The sequence below is a fragment of the Cajanus cajan genome, chromosome 7 (genome assembly GCF_000230855.2).
Source record: "Cajanus cajan strain Asha chromosome 7, NIPB_CcT2T_4, whole genome shotgun sequence".
NCBI lineage: Eukaryota > Viridiplantae > Streptophyta > Magnoliopsida > Fabales > Fabaceae > Cajanus > Cajanus cajan.
Genome location: NC_138523.1, coordinates 54,949,684 through 54,975,959, shown reverse-complemented (window position 1 = coordinate 54,975,959; position 26,276 = coordinate 54,949,684). Strand labels below are relative to the sequence as shown.

The 26,276-nt window shown below is 31.7% G+C and overlaps 3 protein-coding genes across 7 annotated transcripts; all 3 read right to left on the bottom strand.

The window, feature by feature from the left end:
- Nucleotides 1–459: 459 nt before the first annotated feature.
- LOC109793478 (uncharacterized) lies at nucleotides 460–1,424 on the bottom strand. Its single transcript, XM_020352951.3, has one exon. The coding sequence runs from the start codon at nucleotides 1,064–1,066 to the stop codon at nucleotides 692–694; it is 375 nt and encodes a 124-aa protein (XP_020208540.1). The 5' UTR covers nucleotides 1,067–1,424; the 3' UTR covers nucleotides 460–691.
- An 11,519-nt stretch (nucleotides 1,425–12,943) lies between these two features.
- Nucleotides 12,944–20,448, bottom strand: LOC109815053 (Major facilitator superfamily protein). Of its 5 annotated transcripts, none has more exons than XR_002241114.3 (10): nucleotides 20,102–20,444; nucleotides 19,629–19,864; nucleotides 19,299–19,363; nucleotides 19,044–19,206; nucleotides 17,017–17,165; nucleotides 16,663–16,917; nucleotides 16,344–16,512; nucleotides 16,160–16,252; nucleotides 13,379–13,803; nucleotides 12,944–13,277 (listed from the first exon to the last, which is right to left on the bottom strand). XR_002241114.3 is itself a non-coding variant. In XM_020379649.3 (10 exons), exons 1-9 carry the CDS (start codon nucleotides 20,310–20,312, stop codon nucleotides 13,504–13,506), a joined length of 1,641 nt encoding a protein of 546 aa, XP_020235238.1. In that variant the 5' UTR covers nucleotides 20,313–20,445; the 3' UTR covers nucleotides 12,944–13,277; nucleotides 13,499–13,503. The 5 variants fall into 5 exon arrangements, 3 of the variants coding, with proteins under 3 accessions (XP_020235238.1, XP_020235246.1, XP_082916265.1); XR_002241115.3 differs by having other exon boundaries at nucleotides 13,390–13,803; XM_020379649.3 differs by having other exon boundaries at nucleotides 13,499–13,803; nucleotides 20,102–20,445.
- A 2,357-nt stretch (nucleotides 20,449–22,805) lies between these two features.
- Nucleotides 22,806–26,073, bottom strand: LOC109789153 (FCS-Like Zinc finger 8). Its single transcript, XM_020348049.3, has 3 exons — nucleotides 25,014–26,073; nucleotides 24,119–24,901; nucleotides 22,806–23,303 (listed from the first exon to the last, which is right to left on the bottom strand). Exons 2-3 carry the CDS (start codon nucleotides 24,847–24,849, stop codon nucleotides 23,204–23,206), a joined length of 831 nt encoding a protein of 276 aa, XP_020203638.1. The 5' UTR covers nucleotides 24,850–24,901; nucleotides 25,014–26,073; the 3' UTR covers nucleotides 22,806–23,203.
- Between the last annotated feature and the right edge of the window lie 203 nt (nucleotides 26,074–26,276).

The window sequence follows — 26,276 nt, the reverse complement described above, 5'->3', positions numbered from 1 at the left end:
TTTTTTGTAAATCAAATTTATATTTGTGTTATAAGTCTTATGATTTGTAAATCAAAATACTTTTAACAAAATTTCAACCTTCCACTTTATCATAAACACTTGATCCTAAAAATAGGGATAATTATTAGAATTAATTACATATACGTTTTTTTATACCGGTAACCAATTATGTTTTTTAATTGTATCATGTTACTGTTAAAAGTAAATATGTTTATAATAACACGATACAATTAAAAGATATAATTGGTTGTGAATGTAAAAAATTTTATACTAGTGTATAAATGATTAATTCTAAGTGTTAAACAAAGAAGTTTGTTGGTACCTAAAACACCATTTCAATATATGAAAGGAAAGGAACTACTCATTCTTCTCGGAAGAATTCAGAAGGTTTTTTGTTTTGTCCATTTTAAGCATAAATGTGTCAAAATTTTGGAGGAGATAAAGTTGATTGAGATCATCTTCTTGAAAACCATGTCTCTATTTTTCCAAGAAAGTAAACAAAGAGATGACAAAGAAAGAGGATTAGGGGTACGAAACTAGATATCAGTTGGAGAAAAGAAAAAAAAGAGGCTTAAAATCTGAAACAATACTTCCTGTACGTGACGACAAGAAGAAAAAACTTAGGCCTAAAGGCAAAACCTAAAAACTTTTATTCGAAGCAAAGCAGAGTGTCCTCTGTTTCAACCCTGCATCAGTACAAAGGGAAACTTGAAGAATCCCCAACTTGAGAAGTGCTGGTTAACCTTGTGTACTTCTTTGATGAAGAAGATGCTGATGATGATGACAAGTCACCAGACCTTCTTCTCAGCATCTGTCTCATGCCTTCTGCCACTCTCACTGCAGGGTTGGATTTGAACTTGCGGCAGAATGACATGTGAGCCTTCACAGCTTCATCCATAGCTGATGATGCCTTTTTCCCTCCATGACTCACTTCATCTCTCACTGCTTCTGAGCACAACCCACATAACCATTTCCCTTCAAACTTTGACTTCACCTCGCTGATGTAGTCTTGCGTGCAATCCTCCTTCAACCCACAACACTCGCACTTCACTGACTCAATCTCCATCTATTTATGATCAGCTATTTAAGGATGATAATCTTTCCTTTCTCCTTAAAACATGCAAAAAGGGTGGTGAGTGGTGACCAAGAAGGTTTTTCTTTGGTTGGATTCGACCACAATGATTGAGGTGGTCTTGTTTATTTACTTGTTGTGGTTGATGGTTTTGTTGCTTCAAGAACTAGGAGTAGGAATTGCTTGTTGTTGAATGAGGGCTTTTATGCTGTATGAGACGAGAGAGAGAGAGAGAGAGAAAGTTTAAGAAGGGAAAATGCCATAATTTCCTCCATGTTCTAAGGGACATGGGCAGTGGAAAATGTGACAAGGCTGGTCGGAGGGACCTTTGCTCTGGCCCTTTCTACCATTTAATATTTCACCATTTTTTTTATATAGCATTTTTTGCTTACAAAATTCTAGCATTTAATACTTTAATCCTAACCCCCTTAATCAAACTACCCAAAGTGTAAAATAAGTGGGGCAAGTAGGTGGGTACCATTAGCAGTTAACAGTATGAGTATATTGTAATATCTTATTGCATTTTTACTAATTCTTTTAGTCCTCGTTGGTCACTTTTTCGTTTTTTGTCCCGTAGTCTGAGTAGTTTCATTCACAATAATCATTTTGCAATAGATATCTTAAACTTTAATAATCATTTTTTTACGATGATTTTGTTGAGATTTAAATTTAAGACTTCATGTATAATTCTATATTACTAGCCGATTCAAGTAGTTAACTTTAATAATGAGTTAAATGGCAGTGTTTTAATACAAGTGATGTACATCAAATTAATAACATTTTTACTTATTTAACTTAATAGTAATTGTTTTGTTTATGGGTATCAATATCTCTATTAAGTTTCAAGATGAACATTGTAGTTATTTACGTGAGTATAGATTTAGGACATACTATATATATATATATATATATATATATATATATATATATATATATATTTATTTATTTATTTGTAAAACCACAATATGAAGACATGTATTACATTTACTTAATCTATTTTTATTTACATTATTGTCGTATTGGCAGAGTATATGTTAGTATCGGTGTGAAATTTTTGCCATGTTTCTGAGATGTCCTTATCTCAATTTGATAACATTGCTCTCATAGATTACCATAAATTCATGGTTAGTGTGACTCATATACATTTTTGTCAACTGATTGACACCTCACTTTATTGTTTATTTTTCAGAAAAAAATCTCACACCAAAAGTGATACAATATAATATAAGGATGAAAAGAAAAATACATAAAGAAGTAAGTTACATAACTATATTTTCTTTTCAATCATTAATCATTTTAAAATTACTTTGCAGAAGAATGTGACAAACAACAAATTGACGACTTGACTGCACATTGCGAGATTTTTCCATGGTGCTGAAAGTTTCAATAATACTACTCTCTGGTTTTTTCTTTCCCTTTTGTTCTTTCACAACGACTATCTTCATAGGGTGATTCTAGTCAAAAACGAATATGCAATCTGCTTTTCCCCAACAAAGTGTGCAAGCCAATTAATGACACACTATTGTCTTAGCCAATAAGCTCGTAAAGCTAGCATGCAAGTATTTTAATAAGCAACTGCACTGCACAATTTTGCACCTCAACTATCTACAAGGACTTACCTCTCACGGTGCAAAATTTTTCACCCCATCTACCAAAAAATATATTATTATTTTATTTTAAACTCTCTTTTATTAACCTCCAATAACATGACGCCAGAGTGACCATATCCTAGCATCATTGAAAAGGAAGTATCTATACTGTTATATTTTCCCACAATTTTAATCTTCGTTTGTGATCAATGTTGCTTTCAACTACTTTTTTTTGGCTAATAATTTTGACGCAATTTCACAAGAAAACAGATATGGACTTCTTAATTCAGACGCGTGGAAGATCATAATTGGTCTGTCATTGGTCATGACTCGAGCTCAAAATCATGAATTAATTTTGCTTGAAAAGAAAAGCAAGTCAAAGTCAGAGTAGGTTTATATATATTGGAGGAGGGAGGGGTATGCATAAATTAAGAAACATGGAACGTGCATGTTCTATTGAAAGTTTGAACCCCTTCCCCAACGACCCATTTGAATTTTCACATATGTTAATTTCTAAATCTTAGAAGATTTCTTGTAACATAGATTGCTTAGCTGAGTTCAACCAATATATGAAGGTAGCTTTCAGGCTTTAATCTGATAAACTTGACATTGAACCGAAACTGATAGTGAATGGAAGAGGGGTCGCTTCTCTTCTCATGGGACTAGTGATCTGATTTTGAAGGCCCAGATCATTATTAAGCCACACAAAATAAAGTTAGTTAGGTTCGTGACATGAGAAAAATCATTATTGAGCGGACTAACTTGGCAACAATAATTGCATAAGTTAGGTAACAATTTTAGGACCACTTTAATTTGTTAGTGACCAAAGCCTGATAATCTCACATTCATTTTTGGATCAAAATAGTGTTTACTTGGTAAGACTATTACTTGCTGCAAGTAAAAATTATAACATAGAAGGAAACATAATTTAAGGTGGCATCAGACTACATGTTTTTTTTTTTTTACAATGAGAATAATACATGTTTAGAAAATTATAAAATAAATGTGACAATTTTTTTTTTTTTTTACAGTGATGATACTGAAATTTTTTATTAAAATTTTATATAAACTATTTAGACCAACTTTAGTAGATATGTTCATGAATTGAGATTCTTTTTTAAACTAAAATTAATTTATGGGTAATTTAAAATGAGTTTCTGGCTAAGATAAATGATTTTTTTTTATAAATTATTTTATATATAAACCAATTTAAATTTATAGGTGAAGTATAATTGATATTTTTCTTATTTAATTTTTATAAATATTTATTGAAAAGATTATTCAAAGATGGTCATAGTTTCTTTTTTTCCCAGTACCAAAAACAAAAACATGGTCATAGTTTAAGTTGTTAGTCATTAATATAATATCAAAGCCTTTGATAAAGAATATAACTATGGTTAATCATAGTGAAAGCATACAATATTGTGTATTGCCTAATTTTACCCACAATGTTGGATATGAAAATCCTAGAGTTAGAGGAGGAATTTACTTAATCACCTCGAGTTGTGTTAACATATAAAATCATTACTTAACAGCATGAGATTTTAGGTTAATTGGTAATTGGCAAAAGACAAATCTTAGGCATGTTGTTACAATAAAATCTGTATCCAGATGTGTTCTGTTTCAAGGTGAAAACAGGCACATGATAGAAGGAGCATGCATAAGAATAAAGTCTGTTTGCTTATAGCAGCATTGTGATAGGAGAGTTTGGTTTTCTTTGTTCAGGAATCAGGACCATTTGGTCGAAGAAGTAATTGAGCATTGTACTTGTAAGTGATAAAAACTGTAAGTTCATTTTACTTATAGGTCCACATACAAGCCAGAAAGGCTGTAAAGTTACATTTATCCCAAACATGGGGTAGCTTGTCTGCTAGGTGCATTGCAATTACGAAGACCACACAAATGGTATGTCGGAATAATGTTTAGGAGTCACGAGCTAGACCAGATTAGCATTGGCATCAGAAAATTTATGACATGAACATTAAGATATGCAACATTTCTTCTTTTATGCAAATAGATTTGGTAACGGGGGATACGTCTCCATTTTCTTTCATGGCAGACTATTCAAGGCTTATCAAGGGAGAGTTTTTTCTTTTATATTTTGTCACTAGAATTTCCATCTCCTTATGTTAGAGATTAATACTGTTTGTAATATTGTGACAGTAATTGACACAGAAATTGATTAGAGTTTAATACTTACTTTTGAAGATTATTGCTATTTAAATTCAATTTTGGTACTAAAAATTATAAAAATAATTATATTATCAATAGTTTATGGGTGTTTCTTATAAAATTTAGGTTTGAGTCACATTCAATTTATTAAATTAACTTCTCATATAAGATTACTTTATTTTATATATCACTTTAATTTTATCATTCATCAATGCGGGATTTCCAATATTTTTTTATGTTAGATACTAAGTATTTTGAATATAAAATTTGTATAATTAAGCAATTACAAATAATTTAATGATGATCCAATAGTTGATTGTAATTCTAATTAAGAATATGAGTTTGATTATAACTCAATCTCACAAAATCAATTTATAAAATGAGACTTAACACTACTTATATACATTTATTTTAATTAAGCATAAAAAATGTAAATTATTTTAACTATACCAAATGTCTTTAATGTTACTTATTTTAACAAATTTCACAACGTTTCACCTGCAAATGAAAAATTATAATTACTAATTTAATAATGATGCATTGTTTTTCATTTATCAATAGTATAAAAAAATAATAAATAATAGAGTTCAATTCTTTACAACAAATTTTATATGATTAATTAATTAGAAATCATAACAAGTATGACTCTATATTAAGGTTGAGAAAATTATTATATAAAATAAATTATGATTGATGATATAAATAATGAGTTATGAGATATTTAATTACAAACTAATATATATATATATATATATATATATATATATATATATATATGTATGTATGTATGTATGTGAAAAAAATAAATTTATTAAATTTATAATAATTATCTTATAAATTATATTTACAATAATTTGTGATTAAGAATATATAAAACTGTTCTGTAAAAAAATAAAATAAAATAAAAGAGCATAAAAATTGGGTTCATGATTGATTAACTTTTAGGACTTTTTTTTGTTGATAAGTGGAAAATTTAATCACAACGATAAACTCCAACATTTCATTAATAGGACAATTTTAGTAATTGATTAACTTTTATGATTGATTAACCGTAGATATATTAAACTCAGTAAACTACATTGGCAATGAATAAGATTTGTTGTAATAGAACCTGATTGTAAACACTTTTTTTTATAGAGTTTTTTATTAAAAGAACCATATTTTTTTAGAAAAATGATTTTTATTTATATTGAAATGCGCTGATAATAGTGTTGTTATTTAAACTCTTATTATCCACTCATCTCCTTCATGCATGTGTGGTTTTCATTTTAAGTTTGTGTGGCTACGCTTGTGCCGCATTTATCCACCAAATAGCTATATAGCATTGCATTATTCCTTTCGAAAATCCAAGCAGAATTTTTTATTATTGTTTCTTGTTTGGTTGCGGTGCTGTCAAGTTTGTTGTCCTATATAATAATATTACAACAATAATGTGAATCTAATCCTTCATGCAAATGCAAAAGTGAAAACAAGAAGAATCTAACCCGTCAACACTCTGAAGGGACAATATGTTTCTACAGTATGGACCAAATGTACTTCCATTTTTTTTTCTTTAACCAGTCTCTTACGGCTATGCTATTAGCTCTCGCACAAGAGATGCTAATTAGGTAAAATCTTGTTTCATGACAACTTCACAATTTAAACCTTTAGCATTACATTTACAGGTAAAATTCGTCTAAAGTCAATTCATCTTCACGCAATTGAGCAATTAAACTAATAATTTGTTGATGTAAGTCCTTATATGTAAACATTTTTAACTTAAAATAAATACATAATTTAATTTAAAATGACATGTTTTATTACATTAAATAAATAACATAATGTTATCGAATTTAAAAAGGATGTATTATATTTTCATTTAATTTACTTCTATACTACTGTATATTATAAAGTGTTATATAAATACCTTGGTAAAAAAATGGTGCATATCCAAATTAAAAGAATCAAAATAGAACAAATTATTTGAAGGATTAAAACCATACTTGAAAAAAAATTAGAGATCAAAATCATATTTTACTCTTTTATGAATATAATAAATAAAATAGCTAATAATAAAAATAACAAAAATTTATAATTACATCTCAATTTTATATTTAGATATAAAAAAGAAATATATAAGAGATCACTTTATTTTTAAAATGATTCAAAAAAATTATCTCATGATTATATAATTTTTTAGACAATCTTCATGTCAATCTTACACAAGTTCACCATTTGATGTGATACATTGATTAACATAACATATTATATCACGTTATTATTCATGTAATGTCAATAATCTATATTAACAACGACATATCACATCAACGATCAATAAGTTATGTATGACTAATTAATGAAGTGACAAAATATAAAACTTCAAAATTCAATGACAAAATGTAATTTTAAAATTTGAGTGACAAAATTCATAAAATCTTTAGACGAAACAAATGTAATTAAGCAAAATAAATAAATAAATATATATATATATATATATTGCATGGTTTAAATTTTAAAATCCCTAATGACAATTTATGTCTCAATAGTGATATCTTAATTTTATTTTTGGTGTAAATTTGATCAACAGAGGTGAGTCATTGAGAAAGTTTGCACAGAAAGTGAAATTGAAAATCCCCGTTACTAATTTATTAGCAATCACATGGCATAAGATTGTTTGATCTTAAATAGAGTTTAAATTTCCCAACATATATATGTACAGATTATTCTATTAGTTTTCTGCCTTTATTTTGCATAATTTCCCTAGATATGCTGTTGGGTTGATGAGTCAATGATTTCTCACATGCACACCTTGCTTGGATGTATGTTTAAGTATTAGTTGGGGGGTAGCTCCTGTTCACAAATTTAATGGCGTTCACATGGCAACCCACATGGCACTTACCTTCCTAATATGGATTCTTTCTTCTCTTTTCCCTCCAACCACTCCTAAGTTGTATTTCCGCTATATCAATCATTTAGCACTTGGTAACCTACTTTTTAGTCTTAACAACTGAAAATTATCTTTAGACACGCTATAGAAGGCCATGAAAATGGATAGAGCTTTCGTTCAGATAGGTCATAACCACAAAAGTCCAAATCAATCATCATTGATGCTTTAATTTAATCCTTGTCCATCATCATTAGCAGTGTTATTGTCTCTCAAAAATTACAAAGGCAGCAACCACCACCAATTATCAAACTGCAATGGTGCATGAATGTAAGAAAACTATTTTATGTCTATCAACTCTCAAACAACACTTTGAAAATGAAGTTATCGTTTTTTGGTTAAATTCAAATTTTGGTCTCCATATTTAATACTATTAGCTTTGGTGTTTTTATATAAGAAATAAATTGGAGCCTTTTTTTCCTAATTATAAAATATATAGACCCATTTTTAAATTAATAAATTGTTAATTTATTTTTATATATTTAATTTATTATGAAGTCTATAAATAGTATAAGAGTCACATTCATAAGTAAAAAAAATAATTATTATCTCTTAATCAGCCTAGAGAATAATGAAGAGAGGTTAAATAGTAGGCAGAAAATCTAAAATTCTAATTTTGTTATCACCATTATACACACACAAAGTTATCTCTTAAATTAATAATAGTGTAATTAAATATAATCATTACTTGCTAACATTTCCTTAGTTGGAGTGAAATTGAAGTATTGAAAATTATCACCACTTAACCATTTAATTTTATGAATATTTTCATAATAAATTTAAATGTAAGATATTATTAATTAATTACTTGTTTTAATATTAATAAATTATATTATTTGTTTCTTATATATAAGATATTATTTTTCATTTTAGTCTTCACGTGACAAAAGTGTTACATTTACCAAAAATATAACGATATTAGGTTTAATTCCTATACATCATACTATTTTACATTTTTGTGTGTATTTGGTTTTACAGCGTAAAGTAGTGAAATTTATTTTGCCTTCTACAAAAGGTGGTTTTTGTGAAAATACATGGGAAGGGATACTCTGCGGTGCGATGAAAACATAAGAGGGTAAAGTGTTACAATTTCACTGTTTATTTTTTAAAACGTCTACTTTAAATAAAATATAATATATTGATAGAATTTAATGAATGATTAAGACCTCATGTAATAGTAATATTACTATAGATGATTCATTCCCGAAAATACATGCTTGGTTATTGTTAGATAGAATCAATTTTCCTCCGAATCTCAATTTGACGAGAAGTGATATAAAGTAGCGTTTGTGTTTAGTTGAAAAAATTACACAAATTTTGTATCAAACTTACTTTCAAGGTAAAAATATCCATACACAAAATCAATTCTAACTTGAATCAATTTTGCAAACATTGTAAACCTACCATTTGCCCAAGTGTTGTAAAAGTGTGTTAGTTTTACAAAACGTCATGTGCATAAACTAAAATGAATACCAAAATATAATGTAAAATTTCTTTGTGAAAAGGCTAACATGAAAAACAATTTGAAATATAGAGATTAAATTCAGTACTGTCATAACTTCCGGAAAAAAAAAAAAAGATAGAAACCTATTCATAAGTTTTTTGTTCAGGACTAAAATATAGATCAAATTTTTTAATTTAATTTATCTTCTTTCTTTATTGTAAGATTTTATTTTTGATCATCCATAAGTTTGACGCTTTCACATAATTTTGTATGGCACAAACATGATCCCTGACATTAACCAAAAGCATTAAAAAAAACTTGGCTGTCATAATCTTTTCACTGACAAATAGATTTATGGAACCAATAGCTTCATCGAATTCAGAACATATCCAAAGATATTTAAGGAATTATTGATTTCTCTGTGTGTGTGTCTATTATGTGGGGCATATCTTATATACAGCCAATAAATAAATCACAATAAACAAATGTTCAGGATCTTGTATTGATGATGAAACTGTGGTTTGAACATTTTCCTTTTCTTAATTGCTAATGGGGTGTCTGTCTTTCTACCTACGAGGACTTTATTGTGGTAATCGTGAGCTTTTGTTATTATATCAACATTGATCATTTGGACTTAAAACAGCTAGATTTCAACTTGACTCCCTCTTATCTGAAAGCTTTTTGGGTGTTGATAGCCACTCTGTCCTAAAGAAGTATATGCAAAGAATCTCAACTAGCAATACCAAATCATTTTGCATCCAAAATCCCATATAAGTGAAGCAAGAAATAGAAATAGAAAATTCTGTAACTAACAACAGAAGAAAAACAAATAAAGGAATAAATACAACTGCCTGCAACAAACTATTTAAGTAATTTTATTATATGGTTGATAACAAGAAGTGCATAAATATATAAACGCAAGCAAAGTTCATCTTCTATGCGTTTCATTATTTATTAACATATATGGTAGAAAGATAAAACAATTGATATATATCAAACAAGATATTCTTCTGCATAGTTAGCAGTATTATTTATTTCTTCTGATTTGGTGGTGTAGAATGATTTGGATTTTGGACCATTGCATTGGTAAGGTTCTGTTTGGAAAATTTATTTGGAAGCACTTTTAGGAGAAAAAAAATTGAAGAAAAAAATGAAATGAATTTTTTTAATAAATTAATTTATATATAAACTAATTTGTAAAAGTTCTATCCTATTAATTTCTTCAAACATTTTATTTTTTTAATTTTATATAAGCTGGTTTTAATTTATAAAAAAAAAAACTCATTTTAATTTTTCTTTTTATTCAATTTTTTTAAAAAGTATTTTTGTAAAAATTTATCCAAACATATTCCAAGTAGAAAATATCATATATATATATATATATATCCACTTGGCAAGCCCCAGTTGGGATTTATACGGCTACTAAGGTTTGGCATTTCGCATCAACAGGATACTAATTGTGCAGAGAAATTAATTAAATTTATTCAGTTATGAAGGGTACTACTACTATGATCCTTTTGATCATATGACAGGAATATAACATATATATAAAACATACATTTATATTGTTTACTGAGAAAAATAAAAAAGAGTAGATCACTGATTTTGAATCAATCTCGACAGTCAAGTTCCTTATTTAATTAAGCATGCATGCATGGTAAATACGTAGGTATGATTTAGGGTAAATAAACAATGTCCTGTGTTTCATTTTTGGCTGATGAACAATAATGATTATCTATGTCAATGGTTCAAGCAAGAAGGGTATATGAGCCAAGCAAGCATGAACATTAGTCCCATTGCCGGGGAACCCTGTCCACATATTACTGATTCCTGTTTTTAAGAATCGAATTCATTGGTCAGTCACATATACGTGTGCAGTGTGTGCCTTGGACCAGACCATAGTGGCTCCAAAGGTTTGATGTATGACCCCACGTGTCAACTTAATAATATTAAGTGTATGACTAAGAAACAGTAGATGGTGACAAAGCACGATATGACCCACCATGTGCACAATGACTGTAACATCCACCACCTGCCACATGTGAAGCCGCCATATCCGAAACTGCATTGGTATAATATCCCTTTCTTCCTAGTGGATTGAGATTGTCGTATTAATGTTTTAGATACTTCTCAAAGCTTTATTAATCTTTTACAATGTTATTGGTTTCATGACGAAATTCGGTGCTAGGTTGCTTTTCTATGCGAAAAGACATAATACCACACCAGGATCACATACAAGAGTTCAATCATTGTGCATTGCGTTTGAATAAAATGAGAGATCCGGAAATAGTTTGCTCGAGTTTAAACAAATTTGTAGAAAGAAAATACGAGATGCTTCTTCGTTCCCTCTCGAATTTCCTTTTTGTTATTTTCCAAATGAGAGGGCCAAAACCATTATTGATTTTAACATGTCATTCACTATTTCACTACATAACTCTTCCATTTCATTCCTTCGCTCTCTACCTTATCTCATCTTTTTCCATCCAGAAGTTTCAAACATCATTATAATTTGTTTTGATAAGGGATGACGAAGGAACACAACATGAAAAAAAATGGAAAGTACACAATTCCACTAATTTGATTGATAGTTTAGATATTTATGAGAACGAGAATGTGAGGGGGAAACCATTCACATTCAATGAATATGGATTTTTTTCTTTTTTCTTTTTTCTCACAGCCCGCTACTGTCATTGTCAAAGATAAAATGATAAGGTTTTTGTATCCTTAATATCACTTTCTCCTACATGTATACCTTCTTTTTCATATTAAATAATCTTATATAGAAAATAGCCTTAATTTATAAAGTTGAAAAAATTTACTTGTCTTCATTTGATTAAAAACTAGATAATAAAAATATGAGCAACTAATATCTTCTTAAACTTATCACAAACTTATTACATTTTGTCTTCTGTATTAAAATAATATTTAATTAAAAAAGTCACTTTTTATAAATATAAATTAGTTTTTAATTATTTATTTTAGAACACTACATATATAGATCATGTCCATGAACCAAAAACAATTTATTACTATTTACAAATTATTGTATATAATAAATTCATTACCTTTCATAATAACTACTTTAAAATTCATACAATTTTTTTTAACTTATCTAATTCAATTTTTTTTAATATTTATTTATTTAATAATTAAATTTTAATATTTTAAATCAAATTATCAATTATTAAAAATAATCATTACCACAAATTATAAATTCTTTATCATAAATCTAAAATAATTGACATTTTAAAGTATATATTTATACAAATTTTAAACACAACTTATATATTTAAATTTAATTTTTTATTTATATATATATAGTTTATTAAAATCTTTAGTTATATATAATAAACATATTTAACATATGCATTGGATAAACTGAAATACCAGAACTATAAAAAAAAATCCTTAATCTAAAAGGTTGTCTAAAAATAAAAATACACGTGCCCATGTTATCACCTTCACTCGGTACATTTTTGATCCCCTCTCCTTTTTCCACTTTTACTAAACACATTATGATCTATTTAGACATGAAGCATAAATAAAACATAAGCTCACTCTCTTCCTTATTTTGAAATTTAGCTTTTCATTAAAAATACTGCAAAAGTAAAACTCCTAAATTGTAGCTTTAAGACCGTTGCTAGGCAATTACAGACAATGATTTTATATCTAGAATTATATGAAATAGCATAAATCCCCATTTTACCATAGATAAGAATGTCGAGCATAAGAAACCGGCATAATTACTAAACCGTGTGCAGTACAAGCACCCAGTGAATCTTCCCTTTACTACGAGATAAGAAACAAGAAAAACAAGTTACCTGTTGTTTGATTTAGGTCATTGCTAATGACAATAGCTCGGATCCCATTGTCGAAGGACGATTATTGACTAAAAAATACAAAGCCCGAGTTCTTACAAAGAAGTAAAAGGGAACATGATTTATCAAAAAGGAGAAAGTACACTACAAAGGGACAACGTGAATGATAGTTGTGTGTTTCGACGGGGCTGGTGCTTTGTCGTTTGATGGTTAGCAATGTCTCGAGTCGCTCCGGAGCATATTGTGTAGAAGGTTCTTTCTGCACAAAATTAGTCAGTTTTAGTTTTAAGTGAACTTTGATGTCGTGGTAAAACAAGATTTTAAAAAAACAGGGCCATGGTAGCAACATTAGCATCATACTATATATATACATATACAAAAGTTCTGTCTGCATGTGTGTAAGTGATGTCTGTTGAGAGCAAAACTTGGGTATAGCTTGGAAAATATAGACAAATCCAAGAAAAGTCAGGGACAAACAACCAGAATCAATTACACTTCATCTCAATATCGGAATCGTCCTCCGGATTCACATCAGGATTATTCCCAGGGAGAAGGCCAAGAAGAGGAAGAGGCAATAATGAGCTAAGATTGCAAAGTATTATCAAAGCTGCCAAGTTATCAAATCTGTCCTTGGTAATTCCAAATAGTTGAGTCAAGCCCGCCCCAAACAATCCCCCAACAACACTTCCTCCATTAGATACAGACATGAGAGTTGCGAAAAGAGTTGCCTCCATTCCTTCAGGACATAATCTTGCTGCTAGCACGAGAACGGGCATGAAAGAAGCCTGAAATAAACTAGTAATCAGATGCAAGACAAATTTCAATCAAACAAATAACAGTTGAATGGTAGAAACAAAGCACAACAAAGTTAACCACGTTGTGCATGTGGATAAAGCTTATTTCATGGTAATGCATTGGCATTTAATTATGTCGTATGCCATAAAATAGATCAAATCTAACTTATCAAAACTACAAGAAGAAATATATTCCGCCTTTAAATTTACTTTTCCATAAAGGTGTGAATCCTCAAACCCAGTTTGAAGAATTCCTTTGTGATCACAAAAAGGAAGAAGAAAAGAAACAATTATATTTTTAGCACTTAGAGCCGTCAAAATCCATGGAAACCATGTATACCTATAAACAAGCAGTCTACACAGACAGGTCCGGTTTTTGAGTGGCTTGTAAACTTTAGAACTAAGAATGTTTATGATAGATACCCATGCATGTGTCTTTTGGCGTTAAAATCCTCTAAACGTCCATTCAATCTAAAGCAAGACTCTCTTTGCTTCTTAATTTTTGCTTTGGAAAGTGAGAAATTTCAGTTACATTTTTTAAAACACAAACTCAAACATGTTGTAGATAGTTAGGTTAGATAGCCAAAGAAATACAAGGGGTTATGTTAGAAAGAAGGGGAATTGGCCTGCCACTGTAATGATCGATATGCATTAGTTAGTTATGTTAAAAATTAATTAGGTTAGACAGTTCTCATTAAGGGTGGATTTGCGTTAGCAGGCCAGCAACTGCTTATAAATAGCAAAAGGAGTAGATAATAAGAGGGAGTCATTTGTTGAAATAGCATTAGAACTAGGGAGAGGCCTATGGAACCCCTATTCATGCTTAAACCGGTTAGAACCCCTATGCTACTTTCATTGCAGCTGCCATTGCTATTCACCTTGAGGACAACGTGAATGTTTAAGACGAGGGGGGAGAGTATTGATATATATACTCAGATATGCATTAGGTAGTTACGTTAGTAATTAGTTAGTCAAAGAAATTCAAGGGTTTTGCATTAGAAAGAAGGGGAATGAGCCTACAACTTATTAGGCCCATAAGGGTGGGTTTATGTTAGCAAATCAGTAGCTGCCTATAGATAGGAATAACTGTAAACAGTTTAGGCCTTTAGGGGACTTTTGTAATTGAGAAGGTAGTATAAGGAGTGGGTGGATCCACACTTCTCTAAATATCTAGAATCGTGTATTACTTGCTTGGGGATTCTCCGTAGTTCCATTCAATAAAAAATCAATTCCTTCTCACTGTTATGATACTAGTTATATCTCTGGTAGTGAAGCTCCAATCGTGCTGTTGTCGGGTTGTGAAAAATGATTCCAAAAGTGCACGAGGAAGAGAAGCTATCTTGGGTTTGAATGACATTGAGAGGAGACATTCTCAGTTGGTGGTTTTCTTGGAAGACGAGCAATCAAAATGCCACATTTTTTTAACATTTGACAAGGTTGTGCATAAGTGCTTCTAACCAGAGCTTTGGGTTTGTCTTCAAGATTCATGGGAGGACAAAAACATAAGTGAAGATGAAGTTCCAAGGATCAAGAGCCAGTAAAAGAACCATGGTGGCAGCGAAGAACCAAAACTAATGAATGGACCCAGAAAAGAATCAAGAACAGCAACAAAAGAAGAATCAGAGGGAGAAAAAGTGGTCAGAGAAGGGAGGAAAATGTTGGTGAATCACATTCAGTCATGGAAAGGAGTATATTGAAGAATTGGAATCCTGGACTCAGATATCCAAGGACTAATAAGAGGTCTAGATCTCTCAAATATCCAAGGAATTCTTCATAGATATACACTCAATCAATGAAAAAATCCTCTTTTTCTTCCATTCCTGATCCAATTTCTACCGGTTCAATTTAAGTGTTAAATGCAAACATAAAATTTAAGTGTACAGTGAATCCCTCAACAGCTACTTCTAGAAGACTGCTAGCAGCTGGTGCTTTTAGTTTTTGAAAGGCCCTCTTAATTACTTTTAGAAGTTACTTGTGCTTTTTTTAATTTTAAACAAGCAATAACATACAGATCAAAAAAAACAAAAAAAATAATAATAACATGACATTTTCAAAAACGTACAAAGACATTCTACTGACTTTAACGGCAGTGACAGAAAAGTACCAACCATACTAGACTTGAATATACCTTGAAAATTTAACATTACAGTGAGAAGATATTAGACTTTAACTGCAATGGAAGAAAACATAAATGGACTTAAAGCTTGAATAGAGAAAGATAAATGAAATACAAGAAACCTCATTTTTTGGGTAAACACAAAAAACCCAATTAATAACAACAGCATAGATGGTATGTTTTCTAGAGACAGTAGTATATAACTAATGAGTAAGAGAAGACAGTGATAACCTGACTCAAAACAGTGAGAATTAATGAATCACCAATTGCAAACCACTCATCACTAATGCCAAACTTCCGGTTTAGTCCAGTAATGAGGAAAACCTAAAAAAAGAGGTTAGAAACAACAAAAAGATGATTAGAACAGTCATCTCAAATTAAAAATATATAAACTTAACTGAAAGATACAATTAACCTGAGTCATCCCAAGAGCTGAACCTAAAAGGGTAGTAGCAAAAAATATTTTCCGTAAAGGCACATTCTTCAGAAATCCATTATAAATACCAACACCAAGCAGAGAGGCAATTGAAGTAACAAGCTTGACACGTCCCAAAAACTCCGGGGTAAAACCAAGAGAATTTGTGCTGAAATGGATAAGACACTGTTAAAAATTGAAGTAAATGCTGTGAGGCGAAGAGAATACCAGGAGAGTTGAAGTAGTATGCACATGGTTCTAGATTTAAACCCCAGTGCCGTCATTGTAATTCAGATGGTTAAAAAAAGAATGAACTTACGTAAAGTAGAACATAGCAGAGTCCGATTGTGGAGTCGATTGCCACAAGAAAATAAACAATGTGGGAAGAAAAACACTAGGCTGTCGCACAGAACCCCACAGCTGAATAATGCTCCGTTTTGAACTTTCCAAAAACTCTGGCCCAACAGAAAAAAGATTTTGCCCTCTTGCTATACCAAACATAGGTTGTTCATTTACAAGAACAGCTACTACAGATGTTATCAATGGAAGCAATGCTGTGATGCCAAAAACAAACCTAGAACAGCATATATTTATTAGAAGAACATAAAAAAGAAAAAAAAATTACTGCTACCAGAAATCAAAAGTATCTAGGTTCACAAACTCCTTTCAGTACCTTACTCCATATAAGTCCAGCAAAGATCCACTGAAGTAGGAGCTCACAATTCCACCAAAGGCTGAAGAACCCCAACATAAAGACTGAAGAGACCCTGATGTGCTTTGTGACTCACCACGTGCCCTCTCCACAACCATTGAATCTACAACCTAAAACACAGCTCAGTGTCTGACATAGCTCTCCCAACAATTTCAATCTATAGATGATAAAACACTGCAGCCATAAATCAGAGACAGACAAATTTGAAAACAAAATAAAATGAGTTTGTACCCATTCATGAAGCACAGAGATGGAAAAGGCAAACCTGCATGGGGACTTCAATATATGTAGCACTAAGCTATTAATTTAATACCTTAGTGCCTCATGAATAACCTTAATACTTACCAGATGGTAGAAAGAGTATAACTATTTAAAATAAAAAATATAGTACATTGAAAATTAACCAAATTATATGAAAGTATCAACCATAAAAATGAGGACAAAAATGAATTAGAAATGATAGCATGCATGCATAAGATCTACAATAATATGTCAATTGTTAATGAAGAGAACAAGGAGACAGTTGTCCATCTTTGTCCAAAATGTTCCTTGTTCACAAAAACTAAATTGATAAACCAATAAAATTTTATTTATAAAAGTAAAAAAGAAAGAAATTTATATTTCTGAAAATATTTAATTTTGTTTTCACTCTCTACCTTTTAATTTCTGATTTTTATTTTTATTTTATTCCACCGTGAAAGATTCTTTCATGAATGATGGGTGCCCAATAGTTAGGAGGTGTAGGTAAAAAAGGGAAAATAAGGTTGGAACATGGAATTAATTCAAATGTACTTAACTCTATTAATAGGATAAGTTAACATTTAGTTGAGTTAGTTATAAACTCCATCAAAAGTTTTAGGAGAGAAGAGGTGCTCCCAAAACACGTTGTTGTACTCTTCCTGCTTATATTAGCCAGTGCATTGAATAATATCCTTGGGTTACATTGCCCTAATTTCTTGTTTTTTATATCTGAAACCAGTTGAGTCTATCAATTGGTATCAGAACCTTCTACCAAATCTCTATGCAAACAAGCAATACAGGTAGTAACATCGGCATTGGCATGTCTGCTCAAGACTGATCAAAGAGCTAGTGCAGAGCCAGCCCGCATGGATGACAGGGTTGCAGAGCATCATTGGATGTTAAAATCTAATTTTGTAAGGTATGGAATGTGAGTCCCACATTGGAAGTCTATTAAATATTTATTAATTCATGTGTATTAACCTTGTTCCAAAAGTAAGTCTGCTAACATCATTAGAATCATCGTATCCAAGATATTGTCCATTTTAGTGTTCATTACCGAAACAAGCCCTCTAGTCAAGACTAAGGAGCAAGGGTGGCCTAGACCAATGTTCCAAGTGTAAGTTAGCTGACATCATTAGGGTCACTGCATTTGAGATATTGTCTACTTTAGTACTAGTTGGACAGTCATTGTTTTATTCTTAAAAAGGCATCTCAGTTGGTTGATGGAGGGGGGTGTTTATAAACAATTTTTTACCTCAACTCTTGAGTTATGTCAGACTTTTAGGTGTATTAGAACAAACCTACCTTAAAGGACTAAAAATTTGGGACGGAGGTAGTATAACAAATAAAGGAAATAGAAAGTATACCTGCATAAATAAAGAATAATGCTAAACTACACAACATCTTACATCCACATAGTTTTTACTTTTTACCATTTGACTACAAATTATCCTACCTCATTTTCTGTTCACTCACACTCTATTTCAGTAACCTAACCTCACATGGATGTGACGTGATATGCTTGGTGTTGATGTGTACGCAGCATCGTTTGTAATTAACAGCATGTTTGGAGCAAAATCACATCAACAATAAAAATCATGTCAACAGGTTCAATTGATGCAGAAACAATTTCTTATTGCTTCTCATAAACGTGGAGAGTGATGATTCGCGTTGTAAATTTAGTTCCAAACACACACTAAATGATTCTAGAGAAGAAGTATGTGAATTACTTAGTAGGAGACACTCACAACATCCGAGAAGGCAACAGAGAGAGATCCTAGAAGTATGCAAAAACCAGCACTATATTTGCTGTCAACAAAAGTAGCCATCAAGCTCCATGAGAGTGCACCAAGAAGCCCTGATAAAACTAGGTATGACCTTCTCCGATAACCAAATAGGGGTACAGAATCACTGCAAGCCATATTAATAACTTCAATAATGAAAACGTAGTCTTTGGGGCATACAAAAATGAGAAAATAATGAACATAAGGTTTTAGACTTACCTAATAAACCCATACAGAGGTTTGATAAGCCACGGTAATGCAGAAAGGCCAGTAATCACAGCTGCCTAGTCAATATACCATGCATGCAACGTGTCAGTCCTTCAAAAATCATTCCATAATTGATTCAATCCAAAACGAAAAAGGATCAGAATTTCGGGGAAATACTATCACTCTTTTGGTTTCCACATTCGATAAAAGCAAAGGCTCACACTTAACCGCTTACACCTTGGGTTAAGTAAATGAGAAAAAATTATAAAATTCAAATGAAATTACTCAAAAGATGTGTGTGAATGTGAAGTACATATTAAACCATGAGTTAAGAAGACATACCTCAGCAGGATCCAAATGCAAATCATCTTTTAAGTAAAAGTTCACAGCTAGTCTTGCAAGTCCTAAAACACCTTGAACAAAATATACCATCGCAACAGCAACATTATCAGGGGATAAATCTACCCCAAACAATTTGATGCTGCTCATGCGATATTTGTGCTTTCTAGAAGCAGTTTTAGTGGAGGAAGAAGCCTCTAGATCTGCCTCAGTTGTTAAAGCATCCCCTTTTCCGGCACCTGCCACAAAAATCAAAATCCAACAACGGTGGCATTTTAACATATCTAAATATACATTTATGAGTTTGAGAAATTAAAAATTGAAATTCAAGCTCAATCTAACTAGTATATCACTAAGCATAACCAATTGCATGAAATACTGCATCCACCAACCAACATAAAAATTACTTACAGCAAAAAGTACAAAATAGAATGTTGCAAGTCCCGTGAATGAGGAATTTCAATTTTGGTGCTTACCGACAGGAGAATCCAAGAAAGGGTCGCTATCATCGGTGTTGAGTCGGAGAGAGGAACTCGGCCTCGGAACGGTGCCGGAGATTTCCATTTCCGGCGGATTCCGATGCGTTCTCCGGCGGAATCGCGGCGTATGGCGTGAGAGGGAGGGAGAAAAATTGGAAACTTTAGAGGGTAAAAAAGGTATTAAGGAGAAAATATGTAAAGAATTCATTTATTTTATGGTAATATTGACCTTATTAAGTCATCGTTCAAAATTGAAGCATGTCATCGTGTTCAGAGTGGTAGCAGGGTAGCAGCTATGGTCGTGTCGTCGTGTAAGGTGTGACGTGTGAATGAATAAGTCACGGATGGGTGGTGCGGTGGTGTTTGGATAGGGCCTTCTACAAGGCCTTTTTGAAATGGTATGTTTTGGGCCTACAGAATGGCACTTTCAAATCCAAACTAGTTCATGCGCCAACAATTATTGGGTTTGATTTCATTATCAAGGGCCTAATCAGGATTTCACCTACAACACAATACCACTTCAGGTTGCTACATGCCTGTTTCGCATTCATATTCGTATTAAAAATGAAAAATAGATTATGCATTGACATTATACTGTTGTTTAAGGATAGGTAATTTTATTGATTTTTATAATAAACATTTTCAAAGTCATATCAGAAATAATTTTTCTTTAATATTTTAATTTGTGTATTCTACAAATCAAATATTTATTATATATAATTAAAATTTATATTAAATATAAATAAATGCTATATTTAAAATATATATTATATTTTTAACTCTATGACAAATAACTCATACTATAGGCTTGAAGTTTTTTTTTTAATGACATCCAAGTCTCTAAATTTTAACTATTATGCAAATTAGTCTTTTTAGTGTACTCAGTTACTAACTCTATTATTTTTGTGATTAATCAACGATTAATTTACATGTTAGTATGTATTTTCTCTCTCAATTGACATACAATAACTACAAATTAAGTAGATTTAGATAGATAGTAAAGGTTTATTTTTTAATTTAATCTAAAAATAATTGAATGATATTTGAATTACTTATTTTTTCCTAGTCACTCTCGTTTAATAAAAATTGAAAGGATAGGGAGAGTAAAAAACTGGTTTGACAGTGTGTAAGGTTAACTATTGTGTTTAGGTTTGAGGTACATATATAGAAGGTTTGAGAAAAAAGTGATGCTGCTTATCTTTATCTTAAGATGTGGGATTTATTCATGGTCAAAAGCCTTCTTCAAAGAGGATTATAAGATTGACAACATAGTAAATAACAATTGTGAACAAACTATTTGGTAATCTAAAACATTAATTACCAACAAGTCGTTACATAACCTAAAATACTAATAAAAGAATATTATTAAGAAAAGATCTTACTAAATATGATGGATTAAATTTTCGAGTTAATCACTTATACACTGTCAGTGTAAAGTTTTTTTACACTGGCAACTAATTATATCTTTTAATTGTGTCATGTCACTGTTAAAAGTAAATGTGTTTATAGTGACATGACACAATTAAAATTTATAATTGATTATCAGTATAAAAAACTTTACACTAACAATATATAGATGATTAACTATAAATTTTCTAATAAAATTAGACGCTCACTCAAATAAAACTAAAGCACTAATTAAATTATTAGTTTTACCACTTGAAAACATCAACCGTTTCATTCCCTCCAATCTTCTTGTGCTCTTCCTATCGGGAGAAGAAAACAACTTTTTATAGTAGAACCCCTCAATTATTACCATTTGTCTTTATTATTCATTTGCTATCTGTATCGCTACAAGATACAAAATTTGAAATCTATCTATTTTCTGTTTGATCAAATTTGGGTTTTTATTAATAATATTAAATTACATCGGAAGAAAATAGCCAAAGAAGTCTTCGACGCGAAAGTAAGGAATAAATATGATAATTAGCGGTACATGAAGTAAGAAAAAATCACTCGCTTACTAAAAGCCTTAAATGGTCTGTTTTGAAGAAGTGAATTAGTAAGAAATAGAGAAGAAAATGAGAGATTATCAATAAATTAATGTTTAAAATATATAATTTAAGTGAATTTATAAAAAAAAAAACTATAATATAGTAATTTATATGGATTTAATTTCATACTCTTAAAAGTGAGTTTGTGTAAAACTTTTCACTGAAAATACATGAACAAAATTATTCCTACACTATTATCTAACTAACTAAATAATAAAAAATATAAATATAATTATTTAAATAATATATTTTTATATAAAAATTTAACTATATAAAATATATTTTCAAAATATTAATTTCTTTCTATTCTTCACATAATTTTACTTTATCAAATAATTACAAAATTTTTATTATCTTTTATCAAATCTATTATCTTCGATTCTCTTCTATTTCTTTCATTCTTCTCCACTCCCAAAAAGAAGAAAAAACATATTTAAGTAAATAAATAGACAAGGGCAACTACATTAGCTGTTACTCAAAGTGCTTAATCTAATTGCTCTGATCATTCCTCTGACCAAGTCAGAAAACTGTTCCCTCGTAAAACTTGCAGCATGTGCTTCATTCCCTCAAACAATTCACAAATCTACGGATTATCTAAATAAAATGGCCAGTACAACGGCTCCGATCATCAAGTACTGTAAATATGCTAAAAGCACAAACAATCAAACGATATGAAAAGAGAAAAGATTCTACTTGAGATGATGTCATTGGTTCTATGTGCGTGATTATAGTATTATTATTATTACTGTGGAACACTTTATATTATAAACAAAATAAGCAAAAGATAATGTAAGCTCAAGTCATACACATGTATCATTACAAAACTGTGGCCAACCCAACAGCAATGCCCTAATTCATCATTTCAATAAAAATCACCTCTACACCATCTCTGCCTTTCTATTCCTCTCCACATCTTCTTCACAGCTATCTCAGAGATGGTCAGAAGCAGAAATAGAAAAACCAGGTACAGGGATTCAGGATTTCCAAGGACTATTTTGTGTCCTAGAAAAATGAAGGTGAAGGTGAAGGTGGTGATGTTATTCTATGCCCTTTGAAGCAAAGATTGAATGGATTTGGGTGGAAGGGTGGGACTAAAGGAATGAAACTAAGGCCCATAAATATCGTTGCCTTCCAATTTGCTCATCTCTTCTTCCAACAGCATCCCCTGGTACCTGCATTCGTTGCTGCAAAATGCCCTTTCACCCCTGCGTCACAACACCATGCAACTAGATTGAAGATCTTTTTTGGTTTTATTGAAATTCTTTCCGGGAATGATTCAAATCACACAAACTAGAGCATACTTTCACTTTGATTCATTACCATGATTTTGTGATTTTTTTAATCCTAACGTACAAACAATAGAGTAATAGACATCGTTTATTACAATTAAAGAAGCACATCATATCATCATACTTCACAACAAAACAAACCATGTATGTTTGACTAAAATAGCAAACGGCTAGAGTTTTATTAGCTCACAGTACTTGAATTCACAGGTTCCCAAATTTTGATGTTTTAGTACGAGGGGTGGCAATTCTTTTATTTTTTTTTTGGGATACCCACTATATCCCCAGATGAAAGATTAATCTTTTAAAGTAGGAATGAATATTCATTGAAGCTCCATCTAACAGATATTTTTTCTGTGGACATATACTTGAGGATCAAACTCTAAATACATAATTCTATCAATTATAACAGAGCAACAGCAAGCACGCTAGTAGGTGAAAATAGTTATTAACCACTGGAAATTATTGCCAAAACCTCAAGGATAAGAGAAGACAAAAATGAAATCAGACACAGTCAACCTTATATTATGACATCAAATTAAATTTCCTGCAGAAACATGTTAAAGCAGTACCCTTTGTAAACCAGATATTAAATCAACTTTACAGCACATAAATGAGCAAACTTTACGGTCGATTCGCATCTCAATTAAACATGCAAATCAAATTCTTATTTCCAGAACCAAGAACACAACAAAGTATTGCAAACACAGAGGGGGATAAAGAACGATAATTACCTATACATGTAGATGTCTTTACCCTGGCCAAGATTTCTTTTGCAGTGAAAACAGACACTGAGAAAGCTCCGAGAGTGATAGCTGGCGTGATCAACCAAATACCCATTCTCTTTAGTAGAAGCAGAGCACCCAAGTTCAAAGCAGCTACTCTCAATGATGCAATTATCGAATATGTGAGTGGTTCTCGGGTTCGGCCCGTGCGAAATCACGCGCGTGTAGTCCTCAGAGAGTTCCATTTCGCTTGCAGAGAGACACCCCATAAAAACTCGCTGAGAATTAGCACCCCCAGACGCAGAAGAAGAGGAAGAACCCATTTGAGAATTTCCCTTCTCAACAACGAATTTGGGCGATTCAGAAGGAGACAGTGGAGGAATCTGAATCTTAAGCTGGGATCCGAACAGAACCATTCGAGTCTCCGGTTTTGAACTCACTTCACCACCGTGCTTTTCTTCGTCAACAAGAGCATCAACGAGGCCAAGACCAACACCTTTCGAATCCAATTTATCCCAGTGACGCTTGTGTTCACCCCCCGGGGTTCTGGGGCTGTTAGTTTCGGACCAAAAAGGGTTCTTGAACCCTGAGAAAGGCTTGGTGTCGAGTATGGAGGTAGGGCTCATCATGGTTTCGGTTTCATGGAAGCCTTTGGGAGTGAAATTGGTGAACAACCTCGGAGAACTGAAGAAAGACGAAGCGGGTTTCTTGTGCTTTTCGGAGGAACCAGAATCTGCCATCAGACCTTGTTTTGTTTCTCTCACTACTCACCATAGCTTGCTTTTATGTTTCCTGAAACCAAGACACGGAATATGCCGCAAGTTTAGAACTTTGTTAAGTTGTTGTAGTGCTCATAACACTGTTTGTGTGTGTGTGTGTGACAGAAACATTGTATAGGAATCACCTGAAAGGACAAGGTTGCCAACCAAACACTGCCATTAGTTTGAGGATGCAACATGAAAAGTTGAAAACCAAGGCTATAAATTTTGTTAAGAAAAGGGAAAAGCTGCAGTCACTCTAAGGAAAGGCAGAAACCATGAATAGAAAGGAGCCTCTCTCTTTGTGATGTTAAACCTCCAATCTGAAAGCAGTGGAGAAAGAGATTTAGAAAATAGAGGTTTTGAATAAAAGGGAAGAAAGGTAACTTTTTTCCCCGGCTTTCTCGGCTACTCCTGTTTCTGAGAATAGAATCACGATGGGGCTCAAAAACGACATGCGAAGAGAGGCTCAGTGGTCATGATCAAAGGACCAGACGTGCATGTATCAGACAGCAGAACAAAGAAGAGTTTGTAGTTTTGTTCCTTCTTTTGGCTACCTTTATCTCCCCCTTTCAATTTCTTTTGCATTTATGTCTAGGACTCCTATTTCAGCCAGAATTATTAGTGCCTTACGAGTAGAAGGCCAAACACCCCCCAGGGTAAAACCCAAACAACTGGTCCCTATTTCACCACCCCAAACGTAAAAAGGAAAATTTCAAACAAAGTAAATTAAAAAGCAACTATGATTATGATAATTCATAATTCATCATCATTCATAAAGCCTCCCCCTTTTATGACTAGTGTAGTGGGGTTATCTTCTTTTTTTTTTTTTTTTTAACTTTTATGTACCCACTAGTTCAGGCTTCCATCATGAGCCCTGAAAAATTGGCATGGAGTTGCAGAGACAAGGGAGAAATCGGAGAGCGGTTTGTGGTAGTAGGAATAACCGGTTGGTGGGTTCTTATAAAGAAGCGTGTGTTTGGGATTGGGAATCGGTGGTTTTGTTTTTTTAACTTTTATGTGTTTGTTGGTTTCAGGAGAAAAGGATCAGTGGTTTCAATAAAACCACGCTATGGTCTCTAAACAATGGCAGTTTTCGTTACAACGGGTGTTTGTGACAGAGAACAAAGGTAAGGTGCGTTATTATGTGAGTGGAATTTGCGATGGGCTATCTTTATCTTTCACTCTCAACTCTCTCAGCATCAATGGGAGTATTATGGGAATATATAGTATAATAGCAGGCTCACCATCATACATACAAGCACTCACGAGACTTTAAATTACAAGATGCCTCTATCACAACTCTTTTTTTAATAGGCAAAATTACGAAGATCCTAATAAAGTTTCCATTCTATCAAACACAAGAGTTAACTTACTATTAAGAATTAAAGTAGTATGTACTGTTAGAT

Coding starts and splice junctions, on each gene's coding strand:
- LOC109789153 (XM_020348049.3), bottom strand. CDS start 24,849: ATGGCAGATTCTGGTTCCTCCGAAAAGCACAAGAAACCCGCTTCGTCT. Junction 23,304..24,118: donor AAAGACATCTACATGTATAG/GTAATTATCGTT, acceptor GTTGTGACGCAG/GGGTGAAAGGGCATTTTGCA.
- LOC109815053 (XM_020379649.3), bottom strand. CDS start 20,312: ATGAATTCTTTACATATTTTCTCCTTAATACCTTTTTTACCCTCTAAA. Junction 19,364..19,628: donor TGCATTTGGATCCTGCTGAG/GTATGTCTTCTT, acceptor TATATTGACTAG/GCAGCTGTGATTACTGGCCT. Junction 17,166..19,043: donor CTGTTGCCTTCTCGGATGTT/GTGAGTGTCTCC, acceptor GCTGTGTTTTAG/GTTGTAGATTCAATGGTTGT.
- LOC109793478 (XM_020352951.3), bottom strand. CDS start 1,066: ATGGAGATTGAGTCAGTGAAGTGCGAGTGTTGTGGGTTGAAGGAGGAT.